Source organism: Eretmochelys imbricata, chromosome 1, assembly GCF_965152235.1.
Source record: "Eretmochelys imbricata isolate rEreImb1 chromosome 1, rEreImb1.hap1, whole genome shotgun sequence".
Lineage (NCBI taxonomy): Eukaryota > Metazoa > Chordata > Testudines > Cheloniidae > Eretmochelys > Eretmochelys imbricata.
In genome coordinates this window covers 41,202,347-41,225,566 of record NC_135572.1, presented here as the reverse complement: position 1 = coordinate 41,225,566, position 23,220 = coordinate 41,202,347, and the positions used below count along the sequence as shown (strand labels likewise).

Below are 23,220 nucleotides of genomic sequence, written 5' to 3'. Positions count from 1 at the left end.
AGTCAAACATTAAGTGCTTTCCTGAATCAGTGCTGAAGTATTGTCCTCAACAGGGATGGACATAAGCACATGCTTATGGACCTTCCTGAAACTGGGTCTCTTACTGGTTTTAGAAAAGCACGTAAGCACATAACTAGTTAAACATTTATAGTTTAAATTTAAGTATCTCTCAAAGTTAAGCATATGCTTAAGTGCTTTGCTGACCTGAGGTTTCAAACACATGCTTAACTTTAAGCAGGTTAGTAATATTGTAGTCTCACTGAACTCAATAGGACTATTCATTTCCTTACAGTTAAGTTTGTACTTAAGTACTTCACTAAATTGGAAACTCAGATCCCAAAACATAGAAATATTAAAACTGTGATTATAATGCTTGAAATTTATTTTACAATCAAGTTAACTTTTCTATCTCAGGAATATTTTTATACTGCTGTTGCTTGAAAAAACAGGCATTAAGTAATGTTTTAGTTACTGAAGTTGCGCCATGGCCTGGAAAATCAGGAAACATTTCACAGCAACAGTCAACAGATTACTGAGCATTATAGGTTAGATAATCTATTGACTATTGCTGTAAAACGTTGCCTGATTTTCCAGGCAATGGAACAACTGCAATTCTTTTGGGGGACCTGGTGCCAATTCAGCCAATCAAAATAAAGAAATTAAAAATGTATATATTCATCTGCTTTTCTATTAGTAGTATATCTAAAGTTAATACACACTCATGGTCAGAAGAGAGTAGCAGAAATTTAAATAAATTTCTTTATCAAAACAAAGCACTAGCAGCAAGCATCCCTATATCCATTCTTCTATAATAAAGGAAAATTAAAAAGTTGTGCATCTTTGCAGGAAATGAATCTCATGGCGATCAGATCTATAAAAACCATTTTCTTTCTTTCATCTCAGCAATAATTGATTCTTATCACTAGATTCTTAAATCATTAGGAATACCATACCAATTACCTACTTTATAGTAGAATGCTGTACTATGATTTCTTGAGTACCACAGGAAATATCATTGCACAAACCACCATATTGCCTGCATTAGTCAAACAAGAGCAGGGAACAAACAAAACTTCAGAGGCTAAACATATACATCTGGAAATCAGATTCCTTATGCAAAATAAATATATTGAACAGACATAGAACAAAAGACAGCAGATGTTTTAAAAATTATCTTTGGACTTTCTGCCACTTCATGTGTCTTCTGTTTTTTTAATGGAGACATTAGTTAAAAGAACTCTGACAACCCAATCAAATGTTAGTTGTATTTAAGTACAGCATAGCAATGACAAATGAAAAAAGTTTAAAAATGTAGTACACTGTATTACTTTTTGTAATACTGCATTAAAGTCCCTTTTGCTAAGGCTATGAAGGACTGATGTACAGAAATATGGGGTACCAGCATTTATGTTTGGCAAAATAAAAATGGAAAAGAAAATTACAGCATTGCCATCAGACATTTTTACAAAATAAATGTCTAGATGATCACATGCCTTACGCTTATCTCATTTTTAATATATATTTTATTTGAAGGGGCAATTCAGAGAGTCACAAATAAGGAAAGGACACTAAGGTTTTAATAAGGGCAACAAAAAAGTTGTTTTCACCAATATAGATTCACATTACAGTACACCAATATTGACAGCATTCTCTTTTGTCTATTTTTGGTACATAAGATGGAATCTCTCTACATAACCTTATAAGGCTTCAGTAACTAAAAAGTAAAAAACCTAATAGTTTACAATTTATTTAAAAATTCTGAAAGACACAGCAAGTTCTAAACTTTAGTAGTGCTACCCATACACAACCATCTGGTTGAAGAACCCAGTAAAAGAGCCTCCTTTCAAGGAAGCTTGCAACAGTAGAGCTGTGCAATATGGATGTTTCTTACTACAAGAAAAAAAATTACACATGGCACATTCTCATTCATATTTTGCAATGTAAAAAGTTACAAACATACCTAATCAAATAAATAATAATAAAAAAAAAAGAGAATTTGAATGTGTTTGTTAAGTATCCTAAAACCACTACATAGGATAATGGCAACTTTCACTCACGGATTATTTACATGGTAATACCCAGGTCAGGGTACACTGCTACAAAACTCATAAAACGAAGAGTAAACTTGAAATGGTTTCCATAATAAAGATCTAGCAGCATGACTATCTAATGCTGTTTTGTTTTTCCTGACAGCTTTTGGAAGTTTGTTTTAATCTATATCTTCATCCAGTTCATAATTGTCTTTATCATAAATATCTTTTACTAAAAGAACCCGTACGAGCATGTGTTCCAAAGTGTTGCGGTCCAGTGAAGTGGAAGTATACCAGACAGGGCTATCTGAGGAAACGGAGCATTCCGGTTGTAAATAGAACACATCCATTCTCTGATTAAGATTCTGTGGGCTAAAAGGAAAAAAAAATGGTCAAAAGAGTCAGTTTCACATGACAAATTATACAAGTTTTGATTTTTAACATCTTGTGTGTACAACTATAACTATGCATATACATATTAGGAGTTGAGGATTATGTGGAAAAATACTGCCTTCTGGTTTGAAAATGGGACCTTATGGTGGCATAAATGGCTTGAACCATTCTTGTCCAACTGAGGTTGCTTTTCGATCTAAGGTGCTGTAGTTCCCTATACACTAAAAACTATTATATATTTCCTTAAAATTAAGAAGGTTAATGCACCGTCAACCTGTGGAACTCTTTGCCAGAGGATGTTGCGAAGTCCAAGACTATAACAAAGTTCAAAAAAGAACTAGATAAATTCATGGAGGATAGGTTCATCAATGGCTATTAGCCAGGATGGGCAGGGATGATGCCCCTTGCGTATGTTTGCCAGAAGCTGGGAATGGGGGACCAGGAATGGATCACTTGATGATTACCTGTTCTGTTCATTCCCTCTGGGGCACTTGGCATTGGCCACTGTCAGAAGACAGGATACTGGGCTAGATTGGACCTCTGGTCTGATCCAGTATGGCCAGTCTTAGGAGAGAAAAAACTCAAAAACCCATTTCCTGCCTTTTCTCTCCAAGGTTTGGCTGTTTGGCATAGGCCTTACTATCTTGCTCCCGGGTCCCTATTATATGGGTCCTCTTGTTTTTCCTATGAAGCTGCTTTGCAGTTTCCTAGTGAGCCGTGCAAATTTGGTGAACTTGGTGCTGTTGTGGCTCAGATGCATCTCAGCATTCTTTAAGCCAGTGGAGAGGATTCTTAAGGAAATTCTCAACACTAAGCTGCCCAGAGAAAGTCAACAATTTTATTATTATATTTTTAAATTATTCTCCTCTCCCTTAAATACTACAGATTTTAAGAGCCCATAGTACTGGGACATGCTTTTTGGCTCGAAGTATTTAGCTGGCTTTTCCGGACTGGCACTTGCAGATTGCAGACATTGAGATCTCAGGGAAAATCTACACTACAGCCGAGATTGACGCGCTGAGATTGATCAACCGGCGGTCGATTTAGTGGGTCTAGAAAAGACCTGCCAAATCAACAGCAGATTGCTCTCCAGTCAACCCCTGTACTCTACCACTGATGAGAAGAGTTAGGTAAGTTGATGGGAGAGTTTCTCCCGTCGACCCCCCGGGGTGTAGACCCGCTGTAACTCGACCTAAGGTACATAGCATAGGTCGACTTACTGCAGTAGCGTTGACATAGCCTCACTCAGCTGGAAAACCAGTTATTTTCCTACTTTGATAGAAACAGACATAATTGTTGGAAGTTGTTTGGATTTGAAATATTACATTTAAACATTTTAATCTCCTCAACTGATTCTCAACAATCAGATCTGTTTCTGTTGAAGCAGTCTACGAAATGATGCCAGCAGCTGAAAGTGAGAGGTGTCCCTTTAAAATTTCAGCTGCAGGTTGTCAGCTGATTCTCAGGTACCAATTTCAAAACCCACTTACTTGAAAATTGAGAGAACAGTTTTAATTAAATATTGTTTCAAAAGAGGTATTTTACAAAATAATTTCAAGAGTGCAGGAAACCTCTCCTCCATTGGGTCAGGGTATTAATAAGGTGTGGCAGCAAACAAAACCAGGATAGAGAGCCTGCAATTGCAATAGGGAGAATAACCGAGACCCATTCTAAGATATTGTACTTTAAAATTGTGACATCATTAGGAACAGAAGAGCTATTTTGGAAGCTTCTAAAACTGTTTGCTTTTCTCTCTCCTTTCACTCTTTTCAAGTTAGTTTCTTGAAAGTGTTTTGTATACTCCATCTACTGGCTACATTGCAGTAGTTAACAAAAATCTACCTCTACAATATGCAATTACATACTATCCTCCCAAGGTGTGTGATTCTAGTGTCTAAGCAAACAAATTTTAGCTGGGCAAGGACTATTTAATGGGAACTGGTTTTCAAATTTTTAATAGACCACTGAAAACCACAGTGAGAAACTAAAGAGGTAAATTCTATACTTCGACTTTGTTTCTGCCATACATTTCAAATTGTATCTTCACTTTTTAAGGATAAAGTGCAGTATGCTAAAACATTTTGTCCTTTTTATTATACTTTGTGAAATTTCTATGGAACTTCTTAGATTATTAAAAAGTTGTAAAATGTTTCCCATTTTAAGTCCTTCAGTTTTCTACCACATATACATTTCCAAAACATTCAACTTTTGAAATGAAATTTTCTAAGTTTTGTTGGCCTGAAGCTTTTTTTAAAAAAAAAAAATTAGTTTTTTGAAAAACCATTCATCCATTTCTAAGTGATAAGCTAGTGAAAAAATTGCCCTTTCTCATTGTGAAAAAATTCTAAGCATGTATTCTGCCTGGGCTACAACAAAACCATCCGAACTTGAAATCTACCATATAAGCAGCAGTCTTCAAATGAGAATAAAATGGAGTAATTTTTTTTTAAAATTACTCCATAATATTTACCTACATAATAGAACTTTTCATCAAATTGTAACTAATGTGCAGTTTATTTTCAGTGGGATTTTTGCCTGACTGAGAATTACAGAATTGGGCCCTTAACACCAATTCATCAATTTACAAGCAATATAAAGAATGTAGGGGAAGTGGGAATGATCATGTTTGCTCAAACTAATATTTATTTCATTCTGAAGAAACCAAAAGAATACTAGTATGCAGCTGGCGTCTGTTAAGAGCAGAATTACAGCTGTTTGAGAGTCTTTCAATCAGTAACAGAAAAAAATTAAAATACTTGTCTTTATAAAAATAGAGAATATTTGCTTGGAATAACCACCTATCACCACAAATAAAAGGCACTACCTTGGGGTTGAGTATTTGAATCTCTCCAAGTTTAAATACCTTGTGGTTTTCTTTTACACCATTCACATTCTTATTTAACATCTAAACAGAGGGAATCAAAGGATAATGGAGCTTTATAGGCCTAGGTTACCAAATCCAGAAATCAGTAGTAACTGAAAGTTGTTGCCATCCTGAAGGCCTATATAAAATAAGAGGGTTTTGCAGTCCAATTAGTGAACATATATGCACACCACAAGACACATCATCAATATCTGAACCAACTGGGTCTCCTGTTGGCAAGTCTGAGATTCTCATGATTTAATAGATATAGAAACCAAACCATACTCTGACCCCTAGAGTGTCTTTCTGCAGAACAGAAGGGGGAAGTTTGTGCTGCAAATTTCAGTGCTTTCAATCTGCCACTTTCTCCAAGCACTACATTCACTTTATTATTATTTCACATTGCACCATAATAGTCTCTCCTTCTGCAACTCCCTCACAACTCTAAAAAACATACCTATACTAGTCCATGAAACACTTACCTCTTAGATAGATAGCACTCAAACATTTTCACAGGACATCTAGCAGGATTTGATGTGTTTTCAATTTGTTCAAACACTGGCTCATCATCTTCATGTTTCCTTTTTCCAGTAGTAATTTTATCTTTAAAAAGGAAAAAACCCACCTAAGCTCAAACTTGAAAACATTAGGTAATTTCATCTGTATATTTAACATAATAGATTAGGGTGAACAAAAGTACAACCCAGAATACTGCAATGCAGTCACTTGCATCTCTAAACTAGAGATGTAGCCCATAGACAAGGTTCCAGCATTTGACACGGAGGCTACTTGGATCAAGATGCAATATTTAATGCAGGGATCTTGCAGTCTCTGCGGACCACAAATTCATATTAAAGATCCAGTAGCTACAATCTGCTCAGTTTTATGCAAATGAGGCAGTGTCCCTTCAGGCTCTTGGCAAGGTGCCAGAGTCGCCCTCATTTGGGCAAAATTTGGATACCCCTGCAATACTTATTTTGAAACAGTCAATAATACCTTCACTATCAGCTCCACAAAGGGAAGAAACTTGATATCGAAGACAAGCTTTGCTGTCCATTGTTCGAGGATTTTTTTTCCACTGTCTAAAAACAGTGCCAAAGGAAAGTCTTAAGTGCTGCTCCACTGTTTTCAGGCCAAAATATTTAGTGTTAAAGTAGAACAGTGTATTCAGAAGAGCAAATGGAGAGTGTGATCCTAGCTGTTTTATCCTCCAAAGATAATCTTCTTCAACTCGAGAGAATATTGACCCTTCCAGGAAAAAAAAATGTATTAGAGAAAATACAATGAAGCAAACAACCCACATTTAAAAGAATCAGTAACTTCTATCAACTGCAAAAATCAAACAAAATGTTCAATACTCAATGGAAAACTCTGCCCACATCCCTAAGAGGAGAAACTGAAACCCACTGATTCAGGAAGAGAAAAAGGTAATTTCCACATAAGCAAGACACATACGCAACACTTTTTTGTTAAACTATTTCAACAGGATACTTAAATTGTCACTCTCATAACTGATGTCACTTCATAAAAAAGTGAAGGTTAGAGAAAGTGACCAACCTCAGTCCTTTCATAAGAAAACACTCATGTTTTTGGGGTGGGTTTTTAAGTTTTTTGGCACATGTAAGGGCCCCTGACTGACCCTCTCAATTTTCTGACTGCAGATAAAAGCCTCATCCAGAAAGGACTCCTGTATCACTTTAGCTGGAGGAGTCAGCTAGGCCAGCAGTTGCTACCCAAAGAGGCTACAGCAGATCCAAGATAACTGGAGGAAAGGGAGAAAAGAAAGGTGCACCTCCCTCCTCCTCATGGGTTTACGGTAGAAAAATTCTAGGGTAACTTGACAGCCTACAATCCCAAGAGGGAAGAAAGGAGAGGGGCTGAGAAATAGCACTTTTACCCCTTCCTCTATTCCCCAAAAACCTGCAGTAATTTGAGAGATAGGGAGAGAAACAACCCTATACTCCAGAAATGGGGGAGACATTGGAATTGGACCTCCCCCCAGAAATTGGGAAGGTCTGGGACAGAAAAATTGTGACTGCCCCATCCTACTGGAGCAGGAGCAACCCTGAAAATAAGACTGTAAACAGCCCCCTCCAAAGAGAGATGGGAAAGAGTGCTGTGGGAGTGTGGGGTACAGCAGGGAACACAAGAATTACAGAACCTGGTCTTGTGTGCTCAGCTCCCTGAGTGATGCTGTTAGCTGGACCACTAAGCTCGTCTTTCCTGGCAGCATTCTGATCTACTGGGAGAGAGGGCAGAGGAGACTAGAAATTAGTTCCTCTCCTACCTCACAGCCACACACCCCACTCCCCGCCCCCAAACTCATCACAGGAGATCTGCCCACTCCAGCTGAGGCTGAGAGGTTATGCGGGTGGGTTCATGTGTGGGACTCACCAGGTACTTAAATGATTCCCTGTCACCACAAAGTGCCTAACTTCCCAGCCCCACTGAGCACCCTACAATGCTCTTCACACATACTAAACTCTCTCCCATCTTTTTTTCAGAAGTGGGTTGTTTGTCCTCTTATTCTCAGGGCTGCTCCAGCTTCAAAGGGGGAGAGATGGCCACAGCCCCCCAGAGCTACCTCTCCCATTCTTGGGGTGGTGAATGATGGGGTTTATTTCACCCCCCATATTCTGAAAAGGACCCAGATTCCTTTTGGAAGAGAGGAGGCAGCACAAGTGATGCCGCCCAGGCCTTCTGTTCTCTCCTCTCTTGGGTGTGCATGGCTAGTGTGGGTGTTCCTCCCCTAAACTGTACCAGATGTCTTACAGGAGTGGAGGGATACAGGTTCACCTTTCCCTGCCACTTCCTAAGTAGTCTTAGTGCTGATGCATCTTCTTTGAAGGGCTGCTGACCTCATCCCCTGCAATGATGGGGGGGGGGGCGGGAGAAGGGGGTGGGTCGTGGGGGGCAGGCAGGCAAGGTGAATGACACACAACAATTTTATTTATTTGTTTTGATGTTATCAATCACCATCACAAGGCACAAAATATTTGTGTATATCTGCATGCTTAAGAGTGCACAACTGTTAACAGAAAACTGTACATGACAAAAAAGAAAATTACCATCTGGAAGTATGCTTGGTTGCCAACTTTTAAGGATTTTATTTAATTCCTGCTCAAATGTCTGGTAGCTTGGATTAACAAATATATTGTCTTTTCGATTGCTTCCATACAAGTACTAAAAACAAGAAGAACAAAGAATATTTACTGTGTTGGGAGAATTAGTGACAAAACAATGTATGTTATGAGCCAGCATTTCTTCTCAGAAAACAATGAAATTTTTTAATAGTATAGCAGTTGTAGGCTGGCTATAAAACAAAGTAGTGTAGCATTTAAGTCACATAACATCTAATATTGGGTACAACAAAATTAAAGATAAAAATATTGGAGAAAATATTGAAGATAAAAATATTGGTTTAATTAGAAGCGTAATTCACATCAATGAACAGGATTTTTTAAAAATCTCTAAAAACCAAAGTATTTAGATATGGCACCAACACTTATTTTTCATTTCCAGCTAAGTCTTCAGAGTAGATACATTTTTAGCAGGACGACATTTTAAACGTAAAATGTGATTACTGACAACAATACAAATGACAGAATTACCGTTACTTCTAACACAGAGCAAAGAAAAATATTTACTCATGGTAATGATATGCAGCATTACAAGAAAACTGGTAGACTGTGCAAGGCGCCTGAATATTCAGCAGTCTAATGTCTAATTATCTTAATCCTCTTGATCTTGCAGACAGAAGTGGTTGCTCTTTTGAACATTGACGAAGAATTAATTATGAGGGCTATACTAGTATTTGACATTATCCTCTCTGGAGACATTTCTAAGAAATGGAGTATTGGCTTCTTAAAACTTCCACTTCAGTATTATCGTAGTGAAAACAAGCCTGTTGCTAGTGAATACAATAAAAGTGATAGACTGAAAAACATGTGCTCACTTCTGGAAATGGCATCTTTTTCTGTACACATTCTTGAAATAACATTAAAGCACGTATATGTATTAAGCAGAAGTTCAGCATATCTGGACTACCTCATCTTTGCACTTAGTCTTACAATAAGGAAAAATGAATCCGTACACTTTCTTTGAAGTCTTAAGTCTCTGAATACATAGTTCAGAGAATTGATCTGTAATGGATACATTTACAAAAATGCTTTCTTGAAAACTTAAAACCCTTACAAATATTTTCAACACTGCAGATATGCAATTTTGAATTTATCACAGTTCTAAATCAGATATCGCAACAAGTCTGTATAAGGAATCTCAAGAGGATCCCTCTACTTATTTTTTATCCTTATTTTAGTTAACACATTTACCTGGTCTTGAACATACTGATGCTTTTTTCCAAGTGTCCCATTTAAAAATATATTCTTATGTGCTTTCAAAATATATCAAAGTCAGAAAAACTAATACAAGTAAGGTTTCTACACAACCCCCATTATGCTCAAAGCCTATACCTAACAGAGACTAAGGCTCATCCGTGCTACACTATCTAGTCCCAAAACTATGGTAATTCTACTGGGGGGAAGAAATGTTCTCTGTCCTTCCCTCTGTGTTCCCCAACAACCTGTTGGACAGTATTAGTACAAGTTCCAATACTAAGTTACTAAAACATGCTGATTAGATTTAGAGCCATGGGAATTTCCACTGTATCTGAGTGAAGGCTTAATACTGTTCTCAATTCATCAGGGGGTTTTTTTTGCCTGCCTTGATAATTTCTCAGCTTTCTTCCTCAATATAAATGTTACTCCTTTGATCTGAAAAGAGCATACACTTTTCTTCTGGTAAAATTTGTTGCAATCATAATTTCCCCTAAGGTACTGATCTCTCAATTTAGTTTTCCTCCATAGAGTAGTCATCTGGTTTATTTGAATATACAAGTCTGAGGGGTTTTTTTCATATTAATTTTGTTTTATTACTAGCAAAATCCTTCAACAACTAATATCTGACATAAGCCTTCCTAACTTACCAAAGCCCCTTCTGCTTAAGTCCTTTAACAGTTTTCCTGGAAGTTATACTTATTCTCCATTCCACGGATTCCAGTCTAGGGTTGTCAGCTAGGAGGAAGGGATGTAATGACCTAAGAATTGAGTTGTGTTTTGTTCCACATAGGGACAATGGGATCAAATTTAGTACATTGCAAGTTAAAAATATTCTCATTGCTAGGCCCCAGGAGAAAGTCTGAACCTGCTTCTGCTTGCAGAGAAGGGAGAAAGGCACCTGAGGATACCTTCCTTAAAATGCACAAAATCTGGCATTAACAAGTGTACTTGCTGTCACCCTGACTGCTCGTGTGTGTATATCCTCTAATCCCCAATTCATTTTTGTCTTTGTGGACTGTAAGCTCTTCAGTGCAGAGACCATTTCTTCCTATGTGTTTGAACAGCATCTAGCACAACTGAGCCCTAAACCCCATTGGGACCTATCGGCACTATCCCAATTGAAATATGAAACACAAATACAAACAACAGTTGCAATGGCATGATCAATAAAGAATGCTACTCCAGTGTCACAATATATTATTTTTGTATTAGGATTCCTGATATTCATGTCCATGCAAGACAAAGCACTTACTATAAACTTAAAATTAAATATATGCAACAGAAAAATAATATTTGCAACAGAAAAATAGGCAAGGTAGAGGAGATAAAAGGGCAATTTGGAGAGAGTACAACTATCGGGAGAGCACTATTTTATAAGCAGATGGCTTATTTTTTCAGTACTGTATATCTGATTTTTTAAAAAATTTAATGAAAAGTTCTTATGTCAGAGTGACAGAAGATCATGCAAGGACAGTGGTGGAAAGCTACCTGAGATTAAACTACATTTTCTTAAACATGTTGTATATTTTGCCAAATAAAGGATGTTGTCTTTTCTTTGTGGTAGATATTTGGAAAGTTATTGACTAGCTCCCACTAGAAACTAAATAGTTGGAGAAGAATTTCTTAAAATATTTTTGATTGTTTAAGGGATTCATCATTTGATTCCAGTCCCTTCCCTTAACAATAAGAAAGTTTAGCTACGGTGAGAGCTGGTTAAAGAAGAGCTGGTGCTCTATATGAAGACACATATATAAATGAGGTTTGGACTGATTGAAATTTTCAGCCTTACTGTTTTCAGCTTCGAATTTAGAATGTTTAATCTACAGACTGCTTTGTGCACCACAAAGAGAAAATAAAAGTGAGATGCCCCTCTACGTCAAAGATAGAAGTTACGGAACACATTCTTTATCTAAGAATCTAATGGTCTTTTACTGTGTTTATCTGCAATGGAATTATAGTGGCTCTTTTCTGATCTGAAGTATGACAGAATTTTAAATCACTTTGTGTAACTATTAAACCTTTTTACATTCCACAAAATAAGACAGGCTAACAATAGTGCTCAGTATTAGCAAAGGCAGCTCTGCCCAATAAGCATTCCACCACACAGCTGTCCCCTCCATCGACTAATGAAAAATTAGTCATCATCGTGATCAATGATACTACCACAGTTTGTGAAAATTCTCATTTTCTGTGTAGATACAGTTAACTATTTCATTCTGCTTTATCATTAGATCATCTTAGGCAATCCACACAAATTTCAACACTTGAAAAATTGTTTTTGTCAGACACAAGTGAATGTAAGGCAACTCATTCCTTACCTTCATTTAGCACAAGGTTTAAAAGCATCATGTTGCACCACCTTTCTTTCAAATTTCCAGATGTGTTTGTAGTTCATCATCAAAAAACACACCTTTCCATTATGTAATTTATATCATCTCTCTGCATTCCAAATTAACACAGCTCCTATGTTCATAATGCCTCCTAGCCATTATCAACCAATAAATCCACATTTTCTTATCCCCATTCTTTCATTAAAGCATAACACAGAGTCAAATCATCAGCTCCATAGTATACTGGATCTTCTTGATTACTAACCTCCTGAATCCCAAGACACAGATAATAGATGCTGTCAGGTGTATAGTTCTCTCCATTTGGTCTTCGAATTTCATTGACAAAACGTGCCAAGCCATAGTTTAGCTCAGCTACAGTATGCAATAGCAGATCTTCCTTTAATTTCACAGACTTTGCTGTAAAATAAAGATAAAACAAATATAACATTACACAACAACATTAACATTACTTGCTATGGGAGGGAAATGGTTTAGATTAGAGGGTCTCAACCTTTTTCTTTCTGAGGACCCCCAACATGCTATAAAAAACTCCATGGCCCACCTGTGCCACAATAACTGGCATATAAAAGCCAGGGCTGACGTTAGGGGGTGGCAAGCAGGGCAACTGCCTGGTGCCCCAAGCCACAGGGGCCCCCACAAATTACATTGCTCAGGCTTCAGCCCTGGGTGGCAGGGCTCAGGGAACTGGGCTTCAGCCCCATACGGTGGGGCTTCAGCTTTTCGCCCTGGGCCCCAGTGAGTCTAATGCTGGCCCTGCTTGGAGGCCCCCCTGAAACCTGCTCGAGGCCCCCTAGGGGGCCCCAGACCCCTGGTTGAGAACTACTGGTTTAGATATTCTCTGCGCAGACTAATAAGTGAGTTCCAGTGTTGTACCTGGTATATTTGACCTAAATTCCGCAGCAAAGCCACCAGATTCAAGGCTATGTTAATTGACAACACTGCACTGTGCCATGATGGGAAGAATATCACCCACCATGGAGAATTTACTGTCATGCCAGGCTGAGGAAAAGGTGGAGTAAGACAATAGCCCAAGGTATTAATTCAAATACAGGGAGTGCGGGAGGGAGGTTTCAGAAAGAATGGCTGCATTTCTGGTGTCTACATGCCTGTGCTAAGACACATGAGAGACTAGCAGAAGAGGAGAGTAGTGGCCCCAGGGACCAAGGTAAATGCGGATACCAGAAGAGCTTTGCAGGAAGGGCACCTGCATTCCATAGCTCCGAAGCCTGCTTGAGCATAGCCCCACACTCAGGTAGAGGTTAGAAGCTGTACACTGCCAACTCCGTTCCTGGCTGAAGACCTCTTAAGGTGTGAACTCTGGGGCTGGCTAAAAGATAAGGAGAATGAGTGGGCTGCTAGAAAACCAAGGGGCCACAATAAATGCTGACAGCTAGGGTGGTCCATCCTGTTTCACACCAGGAGCACAAGACCCAGGATTCAGAATCTAGTGCAGAAAGTATCTTTAGGAAAAAGCCATGTTTGTGGGAACTTGGAAAAAGAGTTAAGCAGCCATTTTCAGAAATAAATAATCCTGTTGTACACAGGATTTGATTAAAACTTGAAAACACTAGTTAATGTTTTATATTAAGAATTAGTTTACAAAAGGTGACGAGTTCATGAAAATATAAAAGTTCTTATAAAAAATAAAAATTAATTACAAATATGTGGGCAATACTTACTTGATTTCAGTTCCTCTAATACTGGCAGATCTTCATCTAGACTCCTAGTTTTTACCCAGTGTTTCCACGCATTTACACCATATGCATATTTGAAAGGAAAACTACACTCTGAATTCTCAGAGCTATCATCATGAGACTGGTATTCTGACACTGCTTTTCTCTTCACTCCCTGTCATTGAAATAAATCTGTAAATATTACTGCTTATTAAACTGTTCTAACTTATAGTCAGTAATATTACCCTTATCTGAAAACAGAGAAACTAAGCAAACTATAACAAACTGCCAGCCAGATTTTGAATTATAAAACTGAAGTTGCAATATTTGTTTCATTCAGCTAGAGTCAGTAGGTGGGTCCTTATACTAAAGACACTTCCAAGAACAGTTCTACTTGTGCTGACTCAAGTACTTCTAAGACACCTAACAAAGTGGTATCTAAGATAGATGAAGTTAGATGGGCTTTTTTTATGATAAAGAAGCTGTTGCATTAGAAACACTAAGAAACACACACACACCACAGTTCACAGAGTTAAGATTATAGGATTAATTTTCAAGTCCTCATTTTGTAAGTATGCAAATCAGGAAGGCAGAGGTGCAGCTAAAAGCTGAGTCCATCGTTCATTTTGCAAACCACACCCAAAAACAGGGAGGCTGAACCTGACCCCTTCTGAAAATATACTAAATACCGAAAGAACAATTCCAGCTTGTGGAGGCCTCACATTTAAATTTAGTAAGCAAAATATAAAGAAGGCTTAAGAAACCCTAATATTAATAGAATTTTCTTCATCATTTAAAAAAAATGCTATGAAACAGTTTGCTAGACTACAGTTCTTGTAATCCAAACACTGCACATTTGTGCTGGTGCCCGTGTGCCACAATGGGAAACTGACTGGAAACAGACTATGTACAAAAGAATCTGGCCAATCTATTTTCAGTGCCTAAACTGAGTGAAGTGCAAAAATGGATATGAAGAGCATAAACAACGAAAGCCAACACTTTAATGATCAGGATGCTACTAGTAGCATACATGTAAAGACATTTCTTTAGGAGTATTTATTAATATTATACACTCTGTTTCAGTTATTTTGCACACTAAGAGTAGGATTGTCAGATAAAGTAGTGCATCTTCACTAAAAACTTATGGCCTTAGAGAAAAGGATGCCAAATCTTACATAGTTAGAAGTCTGAGGATTTTCCTTCTATAGACTGGTGATATTTGGTATATATGACATCTTTCCCAATAAAAGGAAGCTGGTGCTATTTCTTTAGTAATGTTTTTGCTATATTCTTCCAAATCTCTCCCTCCAAAAAGTGGATATAATACTCATAATGCATTTCCCTATTTCCCCCCAAACGTCCCATTTTATAGCTTTTCGATATTGACAGGTATAGGCATGGGACAATTCTGAGGTACCATCCCAAAATCTCTAGGACAGGAGTTAAAACATGTGACAGTGCATCTATAGGGCAGGCTCAAAGAACAGCATCAACAACAGTGACTATTTGGCTGGCAAAGCGTCGAAGTGTGTGTCATAAATAAGGCTGCTCAGAAAAGAGGAAGTCACTCACCTTGTGGAGGAACAATTGTTCTTCGAGATGCGTCCCCCTCTGGGTGCTCCATTGTAGGTGCACTTGAGTCCCTGTGCTGCCGATCAGAGAACTCTGATAATGTCCGTTCGGCCGGCACATATGCTGTTCCTCGCCTCATGCTCTGCTACAAGGCTAACCAGCATGCATGAGCGAACCCCCCTCTGTTCCTTCTCTATTGCTGAGTCCCTGACTAGAAGTCCGAAATACAGGGGAGGAGGGTGGGTAGTGGAGCACCCATAGGGACACCCCCTCGAAGAACCATCATTAGTTATTGCACAAGGGGAGTAACTTCCTCTTCTTCTCTGAGTAGTGTTCCTAGGAATGCTCCACTGTCAGTGACTCCCAAGGAGTATCTCCAATGGGAGGCTGGGGCTACGGAGTCGAGTCTGTTATGGATGACAATACTGCGGAGCTGAAGACAGCATCAGAAGCGAAGTCCCCAGTAATCGCACAGTGTTCTGCGAAGGTATGTGCAGATGCCCAGGTTGCTGCTCTACAGATTTCCAAGACATGTACGTTCTTGAGTAAGGCGACAGAAGAGAAAATGGATGTGGGGAGTGTGTGGGGATTCCGGATGGAGGTATTACATTGAGAACCTCATAGTAGTGTTTGATACAGTTTGAAGCCCATTTGGAAAATCTCTGGACCGATATTGCTGCACCTTTAGACCTTCGCAATGAAAAGGAAGAGCTTAAGAGACTTCCTAAAGGCCTTTATCCTGTCCAGGTAAAAGGTCAGGGATCTCCTAATGTTTAGCGTGTGCAGAATAGGCTCCCTGTTATCACGGTGAGGTTTAGGGTAAACAGTCAGGTAGTGAATCAGTTTATGTGAAAAGACAAGGTCACCTTGGGAATGAACCTGGGTCGCGGTATTGCCAAGGTGACTGCCACCAGAAAGGCCGTCTTCATCTACAGATATGTGAGCAAACAAGTAGCCATGGGGGTCAAAGGGCAGTCTACTTAGGCTCTTTAGTACTAGGTTTAGGTCCCATGTTGGGGTAGGATGTTTGGGTTGGGGAAAAAGGTTTACTATACCCCAAGGAATCATTTTGCGACTATGGCCGCTAGGTGAACTTTGAAATGAGAATTGTCCTGATTTCTTGGGAGTCAGTATATAATTTAAGACCACTGGAAGATTAGCAGATGTCTGGGAAATTTACCTGGAATCACACCAGACCGGAAACCTGGTCCACTTTTGCAGGTAAGTATGACTGGTAGTCCATTTTCTACTGTGTAACAACACTTCCTAACCTCCTCAGAGCAGGATCTTTCTATGTGCTAGAACCATGACGGAGCAAGGCCTTGAGTCGGAATATCTGCAGATTGGGATGAAGTATGTGTCCTTTGTTCTGTGACAGGAGTGGGTTGGAGAGAGATCAGAGGGCATGTCGCCAGTTATGACAGGTAAGGGTACAAACATGTGTCTTGGCCAGATGGGAGCAATCAGTATGATGTTTGCTCTCTCTCTTTTTATTTTTTAACAGGACTTACAACAGTAAGGGGAATGGGGGAAAAGGTGTAGAGAAGGTCCCTGTTCCACAGAAGGAGGAAAGCATCCCCCAAGGAGTGTCCTATTCCTGCCCTAGAGCAGTAGTGTGGACACTGTTCAGCTAAGTGGTGAACAGGTCTGTAGTCGGTCCCCCCCACCTCCTGAACAGTATGTGCAGTACTGCTGAGTTTATCTCCCATTTGTGGTCACGTGGGAACTTGCGACTGAGACGGTCCGCTATCGAGTTTTGTACTCCTGGAAGGTACGCCTCTGACAGTATGAGTATAAAGCTGTGGGAAATGGACCGGTTCCATAGCTTTAGTGCTTCCTTGCAAATGGAGGATGATCTGGCACCTCCATGTCGATTTATGTGGTACATACAAGTGGTGTTGTCTGTCAAGTCTCGTGTGTGTGTGTGTACCCTTGATTAGTGGAAGGAAGTGGCTGCCGGCATTCCTGACCACTCTAAGTTCAAGGAGGTTGATGTGAAGAGACATTTCCATGGATGACCACTTGCCCTGTCTCGTAAGATCGTTGAGATGTGTGCCCCATCCTATGAGGGATGCGTCGGTGGTAAGGAGTAACGAGGGGAGTTTGTGAGAAAGGGATCCCTGTGCAGACATTTGCTGGGTCCCTTCCACCAGTCCAGAGAGTGTGTGACTTTGGTGGGCAGTGATAAAGGTTCATCTAGTCTATCTTTGTTTGGCGTGTAGCAGAGCTGAACCACATCTGGAGGCACCTCATGTCAAAATTCACATGAGGTATCTTGGATGCGCCTGCCACCCTATATCCCAGAAGGTGGAGGCAGCGTCTGACTGGTATTTGAGGGCTGATCTGCACTGTCTCTATGAGCGTGACCAGTGTGTGGAACCTGTGCTGTGGTAGGAGTGCCCTTGCCTGTAACGAGTCAAGATTTGCTCTTATGAACTCTGAGTGCTATACAGGGGATGAACACTGATTTTTGGACATTGTTCTGGAGACCAAGTTCTGTGAACAAGTCTACAGCAGTTTGGGTAACCTGGTGGGCCTTGTTCAAGGAGCAGGCTCTGAGGAGACAATCGTCCAGGTAGGGGTAGACCATAATCCGCTGAAAGCGTAGGTGAGCCACCACTATGGAGAAGACCTTGGAGAACACTCTCAAAGCTGATGAGAGGCTAAAGGAGAGTACTCTGTACTGATCTCCCATGTACCTGCTCTATGCTCTCCTGGCCCACTGTAAGGCTTTGTCTACATTAGCACTTTTATTGTTACAACTTATGTCGCTCAGGGGCATGGTTTAATTATGTCGATGGGAGAGCATAGAGCAGGTACACGGGAGATCTTATAGTGGTGCAGCTACATGGGTACAGCTGTGCCACTGTAAGCTCTCTAGTATAGACATAGCCTAAACCTGAGAAATCGTCTGTGGGAAGGTAGGATCGATATGTGGTAATAGGCATCCTGCAGGTTGAGAGCTGAAAACCAATCTCCCTGTTCCAAAGATGGAATAGTCGCTGCTAGTGTGACCATCCTGAATTTTTGAGCTTTGACAAATTTATTCAGTGCTCTGAGACCCAGTATGGGTCTTCCACCTCCCTTCTTCTTGGGTATCAGGGAATAACAAGAGTAGAAACCTTTTCCTTGTAGACCTAGAGGTACAGGTTCTATGGCTCCTAGATGGAGTAGGAGATCTATTTCTCATCGTAATAAACTCTTGTAAGAAGGGTCCCTGAAGAGGGACAGGGAAGGGTGCTGGGGGAAGGTGACAAGGATAGAGTACCCATTGTGGAGGATTTACAGGATCCTCTGGTCAGATGTTATTCATTCCCAATTGTTGTGGAATGAAGCAAGGTGGTACCCAGATGCGTGCAACAGGTTGGTCAGTTGGTGTTGAGGGGAATGGTCTGTCAGTGCCCCAACCAAGATGTCAAAACTGATGTTTTGAGGTGGATGTTTGTGACAAGGAAGACTGGGACCCGATGGTTTACATTTGGAAAATCTGGATTTTTCATTTGAGGCTCATGATAGCGTTGAGTTGGAAAATGTGGAGTGCGAGATTTATGCCTGAGGCTGCAGATTAAATGACCGGAGCGTGGCCCTGGAGACTGAAGTGTATGGAGGAACATGTCAGTCTTCTCGGCAAACAATCTGGTGCCTTTGAAGGGAAGGTTTCAGAGTAACAGCCGTGTTAGTCTGTATTTGCAAAAAGAAAAGGAGTACTTGTGGCACCTTAGAGACTAACCAATTTATCTGAGCATAAGCTTTCGTGAGCTACAGCTCACTTCATCGGATGCAAAGCTTATGCTCAAATAAATTGGTTTGTCTCTAAGGTGCCACAAGTACTCCTTTTCTTTTTGAAGGGAAGGTCCTCTACAGTAATCTGCACTTCTTTAGGGAAGTCAGATAGGTGCAACCAGGGTGCTAGCTGCATAACCCCTGCTGTAGAGATGAACCAGGCTGCTGTGTTGGTTGCATCAAGTGCTGATTGGAACATTGTCTTGGCCACCAGTTGTCCCTCACTAACAATGGCCCAAAAACTGTTCATGGTGCAACTCTGGGAGCTGATCAATAAAAGCGTTAAGCTTGGTATAATTGACATAGGCGTATTTTTGCTGTCAGAGGTTGATAGGTTGCAATTCTAAATTGCAGTGTGGTGGAGGAATAGGCCTTTCTCCCAAATAGGTTGAAGCGCTTCCAATCCCTATCATAGAAGGTCAACCTCACTTGGTGTTGGAGACCCCAGGAGTCTACTGCGTCCACAACAATAGAATTGGGGAAGGAGGGGGAATGGGAAAAAAGAAATTCCGTATCCCTAGCTGGGATGTAATATTTTTTTTAACAGCCCATTTGCAGGTGCACATGATCAATGCTGGAATTTTCCACATAAGCTTGGCTGAGTCCAGAAGGGCCTCGCTGATGGGGAGGGTTATTCTGGAAGAAGAGCTTATAATAGGTGTCTTTTACCTCAAGAGGTATCTGCAGTGTGTCTGCCACCCTTTTAGCTAGATCTTGAAATACCTTAACTTGTTGGCTAGAGATGGTGGAAGGGGCATCACTGCCTCGTCTGGGGAGGAGGAAGAGATGTTGGTCTGTGGTGTGACTTCCTCCTCAAATCCACCCCCCTAACTGTTCCTCCATGATCTCGGAGGCTCTGGATGCCATGGCTCAGGGAGAGCGCCTAAAAGGCTCACAGTGGGTCATGCTGTATGCTTGGAAGGCATGTAGTCTGTACGCTAGCCAAGGATCCTGGTAGAGCCACTGGTGCAGAGAAAAAGGTCTTGGTGGTTGTGGTATGGCTAGCCATGGGCACCATGGTTGAGGAGCAGGTGGAGGGTATGACTGAGGGGGCCCAGGTTGATAGTGAGCACTATAAGGGTGAGAGACAACCTCCTCCTACACACTATCTAATTCATCACAGGAGACTGGAGGTGCATGACACAGTGCTAGTGAAGATTCCGGTGCCCAAAGTAAACTTGGTATCAGAGCCCTGGTACGTCAGATACCATGAATTCTCTAGAGTGTCTAAATTCCTGTGGTGCAGACCTAATCAGTGCCAACGGCAGTTGTCGGGGGACCGGCGGCACAGAGTATTGGGGATCTTGGCCATACAGAGTGCTCCAAAGCTGGATGGCTCGCTGTTGATGGTGCTGATGGTACTGCTCATACTGGCAGTGTCTTCTTAGTGGTGGCACAGTCTCTGTCCTTGCCCTTATCCATTGGTACCGTTGCTTCAGCGCCTATGCCCATCAGGTCTTTAGGCACATCAGTGGTACCTGCCACTTCAGACCCTCGAGCGCTATGGGTACCGTCTGGACTATCTCTGTACTGATGATACCAAATGTGCCAGTGATCTTTTTCTCAGGGCTCACAGCTCTCTTTTTTTAAAGCCTTAAGTGAGGGGGTTCATGGTTGTTTTCTTTGCCCCATAGTCCTTAGATGTTAAGAAAGAGAAACTAAAGAAAGATCTAGCACTAAGAGAAAAGTATTAACTAACTACTGAAGTGCTAAGAGAGAGAATCTGAAAAATGGACTGTTAATAGCTTCATCTCTAGCCGGGGGTGTTGAGAAGGAACTGTGAGGAGTTCGCCCGTGAGTGCTGCTTAGCCTCGTGGCAGAGCATGGGGAGGGGGGACAGTGCATGTGCGGGCCAAATGGACACTGCTACCAAAGTTCTCCGATCGGCAGTGCAGGGACACAAGCGTACCTGAAGTGGAGCACCCATAGGGATACTACTCTAAGAAGGAGGCTAGGAAAAGAGCAACCCAAACACTGCACCTTCTTAAAAAGAGAGCAAGCAAACAATCTCAATGGCCCCATATGATTTACAAGATACACAGGGACTTTTACTAAATTCTTCTCCCATGCACACATGGACAGAGCAGTCTTAGTTTTGCACTTTATGAGTTTAGCCCAAAAAAAAAAAAAAAATCTGCAAACCATACTGTGCATCTGCTAAGAACAATTTTTGACAAATCTTAACTGCTAATCAAAACCAATGTTCACCAGAACACTCCAAGGCACTTCTCAGTGAGTGTTTTTTCGATCCAAATTTCAGCTTTTCTGTACCCAACCATTGTCTTTAGAACTGTTAAATGCAGCAGCATTTTTTAAAAAACATATCTTACTTTCAAAAAATATGGAGGGAAAATATTTCCTCCCGACTCTCACTCAAAATTGTCACAACTGTTTTTGCTCAGATTTTCAACAACCAAAAATCAAACTTGGTCAGCCCTCAAACCTGGAAAATTTCAGAATGGAAACAAAGTCTGGGAAAATTTTGAGCGATTGAAAAATACTTATAATTGTTACTTATAGCGGCTGCTCTAGTAAGCTAATACATTTATATAATTGGCTGAGCAAAGTAAAGCTCTACGCTCAATGGAATTTCTTGGAGGGTCAGTAAGTTTGGCCACCACTGATTTAGTATTTCCACTTTACAAGTAGGGGAACTGAGGCAGCAGTAAACAAGGCTATGCAAATCAGTGGCAAAGATGGGATTAAACCCCAGAAATTAACTGGCAACCACTCTCTTACTCACTCTGCCCGATGACAAGTCTGGAGTAAGTATTACACTGAATTAATTTCATGGCACTGAATTAATTTTACTATTTGAACAAGTGCACTATTTCATTCCAAAGCAATTAAACATATTAATATTTTAATTAGCAATAACTTCAGTTTTCACAGTGATCTAAAATTTAGTCAACCTGCAGTGTACGAAGTTTTTTTGTATTTGAATCACATGATCTATTACCTTCTTTTTAGGTCGAGGTCTTGGCTGTTCCTCATATTCTTCCCCAAAGACAAGAGGCAGCAAAAATTCATTTTCTGTATCAAGCTCTTCAGCCGCTGCAAATATATTAGAAACTTAAGTTTCATAAAACTTCTGAGAGATTACATGGTCCAAGATTATGAATTACATAAATCTGCACTAATACAAGGAGTCTATTAGAGTACACAGATTATAATGTTCTGCTAACATTTGTTGCAGGACCAAATGTGGAATTTCAGAAGAGGCAATTCATTCTGTTTTGGTATTTTATATGAAATACCAATTTCAAAAGCAATTTAATGATCAAGAAAAATTTTCAAGTGGTCTGTTACATGGTGAAAGCCTACCAACTGTGATATGTAACCTATCACATAAATCTATCTCTGTATCAGATGACTGGCGGATAGCTAATGTAACGCCAATTTTTTAAAACTGCTCCAGAGGTGATCCTGGCAATTACAAGCCAGTAAGTCTAACTTTAGAACAAGGCAAACTGGTTAAAATGATAGTAAAAAAAGATTTATCAGACCCACAGATGAACACACTATGTTGGGAAAGAGTCAACACTGCTTTTGTAAAGGGAAATCATGCCTCGCTAATCCGTTAGAACTCTTTGAGGGTATCAACAAACATGTGGACATGGCTGATCCGGTGGATATTGTGTACTTGGACTTTCAGAAAGCCTTTGACAATGTCCTTCACCAAAGGCTCTTACATACACTAGGCAGTCATGGGATAAAAGGGAAATTCATGGATCAGTAACTAGTTAAAAGACAGGAAACCAAGGGCAGGAATAAAAGGTCAGTTTTCATAGAAGAGAGGTAAACAGCAAGGTTCCCCAAGAATCTGTACTGGAACAAGTACTGTTCCACAATTACTCTTTCAATAACACAAGAACCAGAGTTCACCTGCTGAAATTAATAGGCAACAGGTTTAAAACAAACACAAGGAAGTACTTCTTCACACAACCCAATCAATCTGTGGAATTCATTGCTAGAGGATGTTGTGAAGGCCAAAAGTGTAACACGGTTCAGAAAAGAATTAGATATGTTCATGGAGGAAAATGCCATCAATAGCTGTTAGCCAAGACGGTCAGAGATGCAACCCCATGCTCTGGACACCCCTAAAATCTCAGATTGCCAGAAGCTGGGATTGGACGATGGGGTATGGATCACTTGATAAACTGCCGTTTCATTCATTACCTCTGAAGCAACTGGCACCGGCCCGCTGGAAGAGAGGAT

The 23,220-nt window shown here is 40.3% G+C and overlaps 1 protein-coding gene across 8 annotated transcripts in view; it reads right to left on the bottom strand.

Annotated features, from left to right (window-relative positions):
* Positions 1 to 1,555: 1,555 nt before the first annotated feature.
* The window catches only part of ZMYM2 (zinc finger MYM-type containing 2), a 178,085-nt gene continuing 156,420 nt past the window's right edge, over positions 1,556 to 23,220 (bottom strand). For 6 of the 8 annotated variants that reach the window (XM_077809171.1, XM_077809145.1, XM_077809186.1 and 3 more), the window contains 7 exons: positions 21,962 to 22,056; positions 13,654 to 13,822; positions 12,219 to 12,370; positions 8,355 to 8,469; positions 6,283 to 6,534; positions 5,769 to 5,889; positions 1,556 to 2,402 (listed from right to left, as the gene is read on the bottom strand). In XM_077809171.1, coding sequence (XP_077665297.1) covers positions 2,210 to 2,402; positions 5,769 to 5,889; positions 6,283 to 6,534; positions 8,355 to 8,469; positions 12,219 to 12,370; positions 13,654 to 13,822; positions 21,962 to 22,056 — 1,097 coding nt within the window. In that variant the 3' untranslated portion in view covers positions 1,556 to 2,209. The other 2 variants (XM_077809190.1, XM_077809198.1) reach the window with 2 other exon arrangements.